The 11,299-nt window shown below is 62.3% G+C and overlaps 1 protein-coding gene across 6 annotated transcripts; it reads left to right on the plus strand.

Moving 5' to 3' along the window:
• The first annotated feature begins 43 nt into the window (after positions 1–43).
• On the plus strand, positions 44–11,203 carry PLCD4 (phospholipase C delta 4). Of its 6 annotated transcripts, XM_069781139.1 has the most exons (17): positions 184–879; positions 1,062–1,204; positions 3,607–3,660; positions 4,016–4,174; positions 4,655–4,883; positions 5,124–5,253; positions 5,875–6,106; positions 6,512–6,713; positions 7,047–7,191; positions 7,718–7,870; positions 8,234–8,374; positions 8,724–8,880; positions 9,330–9,446; positions 9,737–9,915; positions 10,081–10,216; positions 10,301–10,450; positions 10,581–11,203. In XM_069781139.1, the coding sequence occupies exons 3-17, from the start codon at positions 3,636–3,638 to the stop codon at positions 10,685–10,687; spliced, it is 2,262 nt and encodes a 753-aa protein (XP_069637240.1). In that variant the 5' UTR covers positions 184–879; positions 1,062–1,204; positions 3,607–3,635; the 3' UTR covers positions 10,688–11,203. The 6 variants fall into 6 exon arrangements, with proteins under 6 accessions (XP_069637241.1, XP_069637244.1, XP_069637242.1 ...); XM_069781140.1 differs by lacking the exons at positions 184–879; positions 1,062–1,204 and adding an exon at positions 44–113 and having other exon boundaries at positions 3,608–3,660; XM_069781141.1 differs by lacking the exon at positions 1,062–1,204 and having other exon boundaries at positions 183–879; positions 3,608–3,660.
• The last annotated feature ends 96 nt before the right edge of the window (positions 11,204–11,299 follow it).

Raw genomic sequence — 11,299 nt, forward strand, 5'->3', positions numbered from 1 at the left:
CAGGAGGAAGGGGGGGGCTGTGCCAGCTTGGGGATGTGAGCTGGGGAGAGTACGTGGCTTTTCTTGGTGGGAGCTGGCCGTGTCCCTTCGGCACCCCATCTCTCCTGGAGCAGGTAATGTGGGGGGGTTTGGGGGAGGAGGTGCTGCTCTATCTTGCTTTGCAGGAAGGCAGCGAGTGCTCTCTCCAATGGGCTCCGGATGGAGCCCACTGGGGAGATCGCTCGCTGCCTTCCTGCAAGATGTTTGGAAGTGCTCTTACGCTTGCCCAGGGTCCAGGTCTATTAGAGCATCGGCCACCTGAACTTTGGTGCCTGCCCTCAGCGTTGCCCCAGCTTGGATCCCCATGGAGGTTTTGGCCCGGGATGCTCAAACTGTGCCCTGCTCTTTGGGTCCTGTGTCTCTCCGAACCGGAGGGTCCTGGCCCTGGGGACCACCGTGTCCTGGGAAGGGGACAGGGACACAGTGGGGACCCCTCTGTGCTCTGTGGTTGGGGAGGTCGGGCCGTGCTGGGTGCAAACGGCTCTGAGGAAGGACAGGCTATGCCGGAGGGTGGGAATGGGGGGCTCGGCCCCAAGCGGAGGGTACTGTAGGGTGCTCCCAGCCTTGCCGGTCCCGTCACTGCCTTCCCCCCGCCTTCCCCGCCCTCCCCCAGCGGGAGCGGCGTGACCTTAATCCGAGGCGACCTTGAGAGGCGGCGGCTGTGGGGCGTGCGGGGGCCGGGGGCGTCCCGCGGGCGCGGGGGGCCGGGGGCGGGCTCCCCGCCCAGCCGCTGCCGAGGGGCGGGCAGCCGGGGCAGCCCCGGCCCCGTGCGGCCGCAGGCGGTGGAGCACCGGCGGAGCGGAGCGGAACGGCACGGCACGGCACCGCACCGGCGAGCGGGTACAGGGCTGGGCGCCGGCTCCTCCCCGCGGGAAGCGGCGGGAGAGGGGCGGCGGGGCGGGTTGGGACCCCCAGGGTCGGGCAGCGCTGCCCCAGAAGCGGCTGCACGCGTGGCGTGGGGTGGGGGGAGAGGTGCCGGCGGTTTTCTTTCCTCTGCTTTAAGGTGTCACTTGTTCCCCGAGCTCCGCACTCCCGGGTTGTGCTGCTCCATGCCGGAGCCCGTTGTCCGACCCCACCCCCCCCGAGCCCCTCTGACCCTGTCAGCTGCCGGCTGGTTCCCCTGCGTGGGTCAGGCTCCATCTCTGGGGGCTGCAGCGTGTCCTGGGGGGGGTGGGAAGGCTGTGTGGGGCAGTGGGGCTAAGCAGAGCCCCGGGACACGGGCAGGCTGTGTGCACACCGGGGTGGCAAGAAAGCAAGGGGGTGCCCAGGGAGGCGGGGGGCATCCCTCCCTGCTCGGGCACAGGAACCCCCATGGTGGCATTTAATTCTGCTCAAGGACTCTGCACTGGAGCGGTTGGGGAGCACTCACACCCGCTGGCCCTCCAGCTCCGTTTGGGGACTGTCACCTCCAGGAGAGAGGCTATGGTGGCTCAGGGTGTGCTGGGAGGAGCTCGGGCTGTCCCTGGCAGGAGGCAGCTGCCCTGCAGGAAGCCCTAGGGTTGGGTTTCTCCAGCCCCTGGCTCCTGTCCTGCTCCCCTCTACAGTGTAACTCAGATGGGGGCAAAGGGGGCTGTGTGAAGCCAGGCTGCGCTGGGCTCGGGGCATCACTCGTGCGCCAGGGAGAGCTGAACAGATGTGTCCTTGTGTCCACACTCACAGGATCCTCCTTGCGCTGGAAGGGATCATCTCTTATTTGCTGCATGTGCAGGGAGGGCACATCTCCACGGCTGGGGCATGCTTGGGCCATGCTGGGAGTCTGTAAGGGCTGGCACTGGGGGAGATCAGTTTAGCTCCAAAATCTCAGCGCAGTTATGGGCCTGGGGGCTGCAAGCAGCTCCCTTGCACACTGCCTCCTTGCACACATGCGTGGCAGGGTGCAGAGAGGACAGACCCAGTGGTGGCACCAAGCCCATCCCTGTCCCAGGCCAGCATCTCTCTCCGCTCCTCCAGCCTCAGTGCCTCTCCCTCCGCGCTGACTTCCCAAAAACATCCTCATCTCCATCCCCTTCCCTGCTGCAGCACAGGGAGCATGGGACAGGTGGGCACCTGGAGCTGTGACCCTGCAAAGCGGCTGTACCGGGGTGTTGCCAGGAGGCAGGAGGGTCCAGGCAGATGGGTGACCGGGGTTGTCCCCCCACTGGTTCCCTGCAGGCCATGGGGTGCAGGGGGGATGACAGCATGCTGAGGGAGGGGGCAAGGCACTGCTGGGGCTCTGCAAGCCAGCGGGCATCAGGGCACTCACTCTGCAGGGCATGAGAGGAGTGTGGTGCCACCACCCTCCATTTGTAGGTGTGGGTGCCCTGAGCCCTGGGCCAGTGGGTCAGTCCCCCCCGGCACATCGGATGTGGGAGGGTGCAGGCACCGCAGCGAGTCCTTGTGGTCTGAGCCCTGCAAGAAGGGCCGGTGCTGGGAATGCGCGGCACTGGGCGCTGCTGGGAGACAGCTGGGATGGCACCCCAGCCGTTCCATGACTCCAGCAACACGAGGTCCCCAAGAGCGTGGAAAGGCAGTCCCCACTTGCCCTGGGGACAGCTGACCGGCCACTGCCAGCCCCACACCTGGCACGTCCCCCAGGAGCGGGGCGACAGCCCCAGCCAGCGCTCTGCTGGGGATCTGACCTGCCTGTCCCCACACCGAGCAGGGGACGGCTGCTGTCTGGTCCCGAAGCCTGCAAGGGTCTGGCAGCCGGGCTTGGCAGCTGCCTGCACACTGACGGCACCGGCTATTCCCAGCCCTGTGCTGCCGGTGCCTGTGCTGAGTCAGGGGCCTGGGGCACGGCTGCCACCCCTGCACCATGGCACAGAGCCCTCCGCCCCCAGGGACCCCCGGGTCCCCTCCTGCACCCAAATCCCAGCTCACCAGCTGCGGCATCCACTCCTCGAGGGCCCAGTTCCAGCACCTGGGTGACAGGCACATCCAGCGATTTGTCTAATTAAATTCTTAACAGCCTAATCAAAGCCTTATTGTCAGACCAGTTGTATTTATAGTCCCACTCGTCGCAGCACGCTCCCTGTTCAGCTGCCAGTGTGGTTGCGGTCCCGGGGTGCTGACGTTCCCTGGGGAGAAAGGGGTGGGGGAGCTGAGGGTCATTGCTCTGCACCCCTGTCCTTGCTCTCGCAGCTTTTCCTCTCCCTTACTTCCAAATTTGCTGGTTGGGGGCCTTTTCCCACGCGGTGGGGGCTGTTCTTAGGCACCCCCAGGGCAGTTTTTCCCAGCTCCCGGGGCTACTTCTTCCCTGGGAGCTGTGACCTGGGAGCAGCAGGGCTCCAGTACCCACTGGGATGCGGGGCAGCTGTGCTCGCAAGTTTTTCTGTTTTCCTCCAACACCTTTCGAGCTCTGGCTTCCAGGTAATGCAAATAAACATTTCTTGAGCATGGTGGTGTGAATTTGACACTTAAGGAAAGCAATGACCCATCAGGAGACAGGCACAGGTGCACTCACACACGGGCAGGGGCACACGCACCTCACACACGTGTGGGCACGGCCGGAGCCCATCTGGTGGGACCCGGGTGCAGTGGGGGGATCCGGCCCCGCTCCCCCCAGCCACCCTCTCTCTTCCCTCCCCAGCGGCTGCCAGTGTGGAGGAGGCAGAGCCATGGCATCGCTGCTGTGCAACGCTCGTGAGTGCCCAGGCGGAGGGGAGGTGCAGGGCAGGGCACGGCACTGGGCCATCCGGTTTTACCCCGGGGCAAATCTGGCCTGGGGGTTGAGCTCACCTTGCCGCACTCTGGAGCATCCCTAGCCCATCACGGCTTTTGGGATTTGGGCTTGGCAGTGCCAAGGGCGGGTGGGAAGGGTGGATGGGGAATTACCTTCTGCCCCTCTTGTGACAAAGGGAGTCTGTTTGGTGTCTGTCCCGCTTCCATCCCAAATCAAAGGACTACAGGGGGGTCCCAGAAGTGAGAGGGAGCAAGGTACCAGGGCACAGTGCCCGGATACCCCTGCCCTTAGTGATGCAGCCCACACTGCCCACAGGCATCCAGCTCACAGACACGCTGGAGCAGATGCAGCAAGGGACGCTGATGCGCAAAGTCAAGTCCAAGAGCTGGAAGAAGCAGCGTTACTTCAAGCTGCAGGATGACTGCATGACCATCTGGTACCAGTCCAAGAGGACAGGCAAAACTGAGTCTGCTTGTGAGTACCGGCTGCTGTATGTTGGCCATGGGACCATCAGTCGGGTTCAGAGTGAACAGGGATGTGAATTTATGGCGATTCTTGGAGCTGTACTTGCAAAGGGTGCTGGGGCATTCAAGAGACTCTGTGTGCATGTCTGGGCTCTTCTCAACCACACCTTTCCATGAAGCATCCTGCCCCCAGCAGGACCCATAGGTCACAAAGGCTAAGTAGAAATTGCAGCTGATACAAGTGGAAGCTCTGACATGCCAGCAGAGGAGTAGGCAGACAAACAGAGGTGCAGATGGATGAGTAGCTTGATGGATGGATGGATGGATAGCTCGATGGATGGATGGATGGATGAGTAGCTCAGTGGATGGATGGATGAATGGATGGATGAGTGGAAGAAGGGATGGCTGGAAGGACAGTTGTATGTGGGCAGTGCCCCCTGCCCTGTGGTCCTTGTCCCCCACAGACAGGCCTCCCCTCCCTCTGCCCCAGTCTCCATCAGCGATGTGGAGACGGTGCGGGAAGGGCACCAGTCGGAGGTGCTGCAGAGCCTGGCTGACGAGTTTCCCCCCGAGCGCTGCTTCACCATTGTCTTCTATGGCCGCCGGGGCAACCTGGACCTCATTGCCGGCTCAGCAGAGGAGGCGCAGTGCTGGGTCCAGGGCCTGCGCCAGCTCATTGAAGTGGCCACCAGCATGGACCAAAGGGAGAAGATAGACCAATATCCTTCCTGCGGGTACCACTCTGCCCTCCACACTCAGTCCTTCCCCGTCTCTGGCCATCCCCCAGGCCCTGCATCTCCAGCCTTGCCCCAGAGTGTGCTTAGCTCTTCTGCGTCTCGCCATCTGCACCAGGGCAGGGAGAGCCCACAGAAAAAGGAAAAGAGGCCCTCTGATGCTCCCCAGCTCCATCTCTCCTAGCCAAGGTCCTTTCCCTTAACATCTGCCCTGGTTTCTCGCACGTGGATTTGTGACTGGTTCCAGAAAGCCGACAAGAATAAGGATGGGCGCATGAACTTCAAGGAGGTGCAGCGTCTCCTCAAGATGATGAACATTGACATGAATGAGGATCATGCCCTGCGGCTGTTCCAGGTAGGCACTGCACCTGAGGGCCTGGAGGGGCTGGGGAGGGGCTGGAGGGGCTGGAACAAGCTGCACAACACCTCCCTGCAGAAGAATGTGGTCACTTTCTTCTGTCCATCCATCCATCCATCCATCCATCCATTCATCCATCCATTTATTTGTTCACCCAACTACCTATTTACTCAGACAAACATCCATTTGTTCATTTATCTGTCAACCCAACCAGCCAAGGCAGCTAGCTGTTCCTCCCTCCCCTTCATTTGTCCATCCAGCTGCTTATCTGTCCACCCAGCTAACCACCCATCTGTTTATTTATCCATCAACCCAATCAGCCAGCGAGCTGTCCATACATCCATCCATGTAACCATCCATCCATCCATCCATCCATCCATCCCTCCACCTGTTTGTCCATCTCTCCATCCATGGACCCATCCATCTATCAGTCCACCCAACCAGCCCTCCATCTGCCAATCCATCCATCCGTTCACGCATTGATCGATGCCTACCACTGCCGCTGGCATGGAGTCTCTGTGCCCTCTGTTGGGGGTGGGTGAATCCCCCCACAGCTCCATGGGGTGGCCAGGACACCCTGTTTTGCCCCAGCTAGGTGCTGAGTGAGCTCCCTTGCAGGCTGCCGACAAGTCAGAGTCGGGGACGCTGGAAGGGGAGGAGTTCGTGCTCTTCTACAAGACCCTTACACAGCGTGAGGAGGTGCTGAGCCTCTTCCAGGACTTCTCCGAGGATGGGAAGAAGCTGACACTGCTGGAGCTGGTGGATTTCCTGCGGCAAGAGCAGCTGGAGGATGAGGGCACAGAGGAGCTGGCCATGGAGCTCATCGACAAGTATGAACCATCAGAGACAGGTGAGAGCCAGCCCAGGTATCGGCTGTGCTCTGCACGGTGGGGAAGGAGGGTGCTGAGACTCACAACCCAACAGCAGGGGCATCCCCAGCCCCATCTTGCTGCAGGTGAACACAGGGGGAAGGTTCACCATGGTGTGATCTGGTGCAGTTCCCTTTTTTTGGTCCACTCCTGGACCATTTTGGTGTAGAAGGCTGACCAGCCATGGGGTGCAAGCTCTGGCTTTGGGGTCTGCTGCCCGCCTTCCCATGGCTTCTGCCCCAGGGCATCTATCCCTGTGCCCCAGCCTCTGGCAGCAGCTGTGCCCACCAGGTTGGGGATGCCAGGAGCTGCCAGCAGCCCCGTTTGTCCTGATCCTGTCCCCTCTGGGTCCCTGGCTGTTGCTGAGCCTCCCCCTCTGCCTGCAGCCCGGGCTCGCCATGCACTGAGTGCCGACGGGTTCCTCATGTACCTCTGCTCCCCGGAGGGCTCCATCTTCAACCCTCGGCACCGGGCGCTGTGGCAGGACATGAGCCAGCCGCTCTGCCACTATTTCATCTCCTCCTCCCACAACACCTACTTGATAGAGGACCAGATCCGGGGCCAGAGCAGCATCGAGGGCTACATCAGGTAAAGGAGCTGCTGCCTCCTGGCTGCCCCCCAGCACCCTCCTGCCCCAGTGCCATGCCCCAGGCAGCTCCATGGGGCAAATCCACCAAGAGGAGAAGCTCCTTTGCCCCCTTCTCGTCCAGCACCCCTGTGGCTGTGCCATGTGGTGCTCAGCAAGGGGGTCCACTCTGGGGATGCTGAGCCCAGCTCTTCCTGCCCTGCATGCAGCAGCATCTCCACCGTTGGCAGTTGTCCCCTGGTCCTTGCAGGGGTGACACCCACAGCCAGGGGGGAGGGCAAGGGGCTGGTGCCCTGGCTGGGTGTGGGGTTCCAGGGGTGACCACACACCCACAGGGCTCTGAAACGGGGCTGCCGGTGCCTGGAGGTGGATTGCTGGGACGGGCCGAACGGGGAGCCCATGGTGTACCACGGCCACACCTTCACCTCCAAAATCCCCTTCCGGGAGGTGGTGAGCACCCTGGGGAAGTACGCCTTCAAGGTAGGGTACCCTTCCCCGGGTGCTGGGTGTCGTGGGCGGCCCTCAGCAGGTGGTGGGGGATGTGGCTGCAATCTGGGGGCAGTGATGGATGTCTGGAGGGGGAGCGATGCTGGGGCTCACACACCTGGTGCTGCAGCAGGACCGACCCCGCCGTGGGCAAGGAAGGCGGCTGTGTCCCTTCCTGGGGGACAGCACTGGGGGGTCTGACCCACAGCCCTGCACTGTGCCACATCAGGGGATGGGGGCTCATGCAGACATGGTCTTCTGGCGGTACAGGGGTGAGATGGGGCCTGGGGGATGCAGGGATGAGATGGGATATGAGGGATGCTGGGGGATTGGAGGGGTATGAAGGTCTCAGGAGGATACGAGGACACACAAGGCGCTCCATCCTGGCACTGATCATGCCTGGGGATACGAGGACACACAAGGCGCTCCATCCTGGCACTGATCACGCCTGGGCAAAGCCCTTGTGAGAGCTCCCCAACTCCACCGAGGCTGATCTCCAGCTGTGCACATTGCTCCCCAGACCTCAGACTACCCGGTAATCCTGTCCCTGGAGAACCATTGCAGCATGGAGCAACAGGAGGTCCTGGCCCAGCAGCTCAAGGACATCCTGGGGGAACAGCTCCTCACCGCCACCACCGATGGGCGCGTCCCCACCCAGCTCCCGTCCCCGGAGGTAGGGACAGAGCGCGGCCATGCTGGGCATCGCTGTCCTGCCTGGGAGTGGGGTGAGGAGGTGGCTCTGCTGTCCAGAGGGAAGGCCACCCCTGTCCCAGCATCATCCTGCTCTGCTGGAGCACTTGGGGACCCTGGGAATACTGTCTCATGTTCACAGGGCTCCCAAAGCTGTCCCCAAGGTTGTCTCCCCATGCCCTGCAGAGCCGGACAGCAGAGCAGAGCCTTCCTATCCTGTCCCCTCCTGGGTGCTGAAGGAAGCTGGTGGTGCTGGCCCCCAGCAATGCGGGGCCTGGGGAACAGCAAGTCTCATGGAGAAGATGGGTACCCCAAGGTGCCTACCTCTCCATCCCCAACCCTGCAGGAGCTGAAGCACAAGATCCTACTGAAGGGGAAGAAGATCGGGCGGCTGGAGGACATGCTGGATGGGCCGGGGGATGAGGCGCCTGATGTGTCTGATGATGACAATGGAGCAGAGGCAGAGGAGGAGAGGCGGAGGGTGAAGGTGGGTGGCCTGGGCTGGGGACCGGCCAGGAGTGCTGAGCCCCCAGACACAGCTATGGGCCATGGTGACATCCTAGTGCCGAGAGGAGAGGCAGAGACATCACCAGGCAGGGGGGACAGCCCTTTCTGCCCCTGGCCAGGCCAGACCCCTCTTTGCCCAGTGTCCCTGTGGTAGCACCATGTTGGGGGTCCCCTGCTTGCTCCGTTCCTGGCAGGAAGGCTGCCTGTGGTGGGGGTGCTTCCACCCCCAGCACACCCCCAACTGCTTTTGGCTGCCCTGGACTCTACAGCCCCTGTCCTGGGGGGCGGTGCTCCCATCAGGAGGGACCCAACGCATCTCTGCCTTGCAGAAGGACAAGGAGAACCTGGCGCAGGCATTGTCTGACTGCGTCATCTACTGCAAGAGCGTGTCCTTCCGGGGCTTCCAGGAGGCCCGCAGCCATTCCCGGCCCTCCGAGATCTCTTCCTTTGCTGAGGCCAAGGCCAGGAAGCTCATCCGGGACGCGGGTGAGACGGAGGGGACAGTGGCACCAGGGGACTGGGCCAGGGTGGAGGGGGCAGGTGGCTTCCTCAGGTGTAGGGCTAGAGCCCCCAGACACCGGGGTTCCCTCCCTGTCCAGGGGAAAGGGGGGGTCCAGCAGGGCTGTACCCTGGGTTTTAGATCTGGTGGGTGAGTCGGGGTTATTGGTTTAGAAAGCAAGGCAGGATGCCTGGGTTCCTGGGAGGGAAGAGGGATGAGAATTGGTGGGTAGGTGGGTGGATGGATGGATGGATGGCTGGGTGGATGGAGGGATGGGTGGAGGGATGTTTGGATGGATGGGTGGATGGATGGGTGAAAGGATGAATGTTTGGATGGATGGATGTTTGCATGGATGGATGGAGAGGCACTACATGTTGTGGGTAGCTGTGCAGGCCAGGGAATGACCCCATGAGTGGCTCTCATGCTCCATTCCTAGGGAATGAGTTTGTTCGCCACAATGCCTGGCAGCTGACACGCATCTACCCCAGTGGGATGCGGACTGACTCCTCCAACTACAGTCCCCAGGAGATGTGGAACGTGGGGTGCCAGATCGGTATGGCTGGGGGGGTGTCAGGGCTGTGGCCTGGGGAGATGCCCTAGGTCCCGTGCCAAATGGCACCATCAAAGCTCGTGTTGGTGCCAGCTACAACCCCAGCTGGAGCCAGATCTGGCTGCAGGCTCTTGCTCTGCCCTGGGGAGCCTGGGTATACCCAGGCATTAGTGCCTTGTCCACCTGTGCCGTCCTGCATCTCTCTGGCCATGGGGACAGGCTGGTTCTCAGCTCCAAGCAGGGCATGGTGTCTCCAAGCTGCCCTGAACCCTTTCCCTGCCACCTTCCCCCAGTGGCTCTGAACTTCCAGACGGCTGGCATGGAGATGGACCTGTGTGATGGGCTCTTCAGCCAGAATGGCCGCTGCGGCTACGTGCTCAAACCACCCTTCATGAGGGACGAGGAGACTCTCTTCAACCCCAGTGACCCTGGCAGCCGGGAGGGCCCTGGCCCCATCACCCTGACGATCCAGGTATGGGACCAAGGAGAGACCCTGGGGAGCCATGACAGTGTCCTGGGGCTCTGTCAGTCCCAAATGGGTGGGGACACTGTTGGGCAGCGTGCTGGAGCTGAGCAGCCTCCCAGCAGATTGGTTCAGCTGCTCTCTGGCTCACGGGGTCCCTGCCCCTTCCTGCAGGTGATCAGCGGGCAGCAGCTGCCCAAAGTGGCCAACACTAAGGATGGAGCCGTCATTGACCCGCTGGTGCGTGTGGAGATCCATGGGGTCCCTGCAGACCAGGCGCGCCAGGAGACTAAGTACATCGAGAACAATGGTGAGTGCCACAGTGGGCCAGCTGTGCCCAGGTGGCCCATCCCTGCCCTCCCTCACCCTCCCAGCACCCACTCTCCCTTCCCAGGGTTTAACCCCCGCTGGGACGAGACACTCCAGTTCCAGCTCCATGTGCCCGAGCTGGCCCTCGTCCGCTTTGTGGTGGAGGATTACGACAAGACGTCCAGGAATGACTTCGTGGGCCAGTTCACCCTAGCCTTTACCAACATCAAACCTGGTGAGTGGCTGTTGCCTGATGGTGGTGGGGCTCTGGGGCAGTTCCAGCAAGGGTGTCTGGGGCTCAGCTGGGTGCTAGAGAGCGGGGTGGTGGGCAGCAGTCAGCCAGAGCCTTGCTGTCCCCCCTGCAGGCTACCGCCACATCCATCTTCTCTCCAAGGACGGCACCAGCATCCCACCCTCTTCTCTCTTTGTCCACATCCGCATCACCGAGCCGCCTGGCCCTGAGCAGGACTGAGCTCGTGGGGTGAGCAGGACCTGGATGGAAGCCATAGAGCCAGCCTCGAGCAGCCGGGGCCACAGAGCCAACCACATTGCCCTCTCGTTGAGCCATTTGTGTCGTCCCTGTGTCATCGTCACTGCTGTGCCCCCCTTTGCAGTGGCCTCCAAGGGCTGGGAAAAGGCAGAGACCTCCCCTTCTCAGGTTCAGGATGCTGCCTCCCATGCCTGAGCTTGGGGTCTGTGCTGGTGCACCCCCTGCACCCCCCATGTGCATTCTGCCCTGGCCCACGGGCACAGCTTGGCTGCGGGGAGGAGGTGTGCAGCCCCCTGGCTCTGCCCCATGGGCTGGTCCCCAGTGGCCAGGGGAGCAAGGCTGGAGCCGAGCAAACCCCAGGGCTGGGCAGAGCTGGGAGAGGAGTCAGTCCTCACTGCCCCCTGACCCTATAGAGCCCCATCACAGCCCCTGGCCCCTACAAACACTCGCCATGTCCCTTCTCTGTAAGCAACCTAATAAATTGTTTGATGACAGGCAGGCTTGGGTCTGGTTGCAGTGGTGCTGGGGAGACACAGGGAGCTGGGCTTGTCCTTGCCCTCTTTCTCTGTGGGCACCTGGCCCACTGCTCACACG

This window comes from Haliaeetus albicilla, chromosome 4 (assembly GCF_947461875.1).
Source record: "Haliaeetus albicilla chromosome 4, bHalAlb1.1, whole genome shotgun sequence".
Lineage (NCBI taxonomy): Eukaryota > Metazoa > Chordata > Aves > Accipitriformes > Accipitridae > Haliaeetus > Haliaeetus albicilla.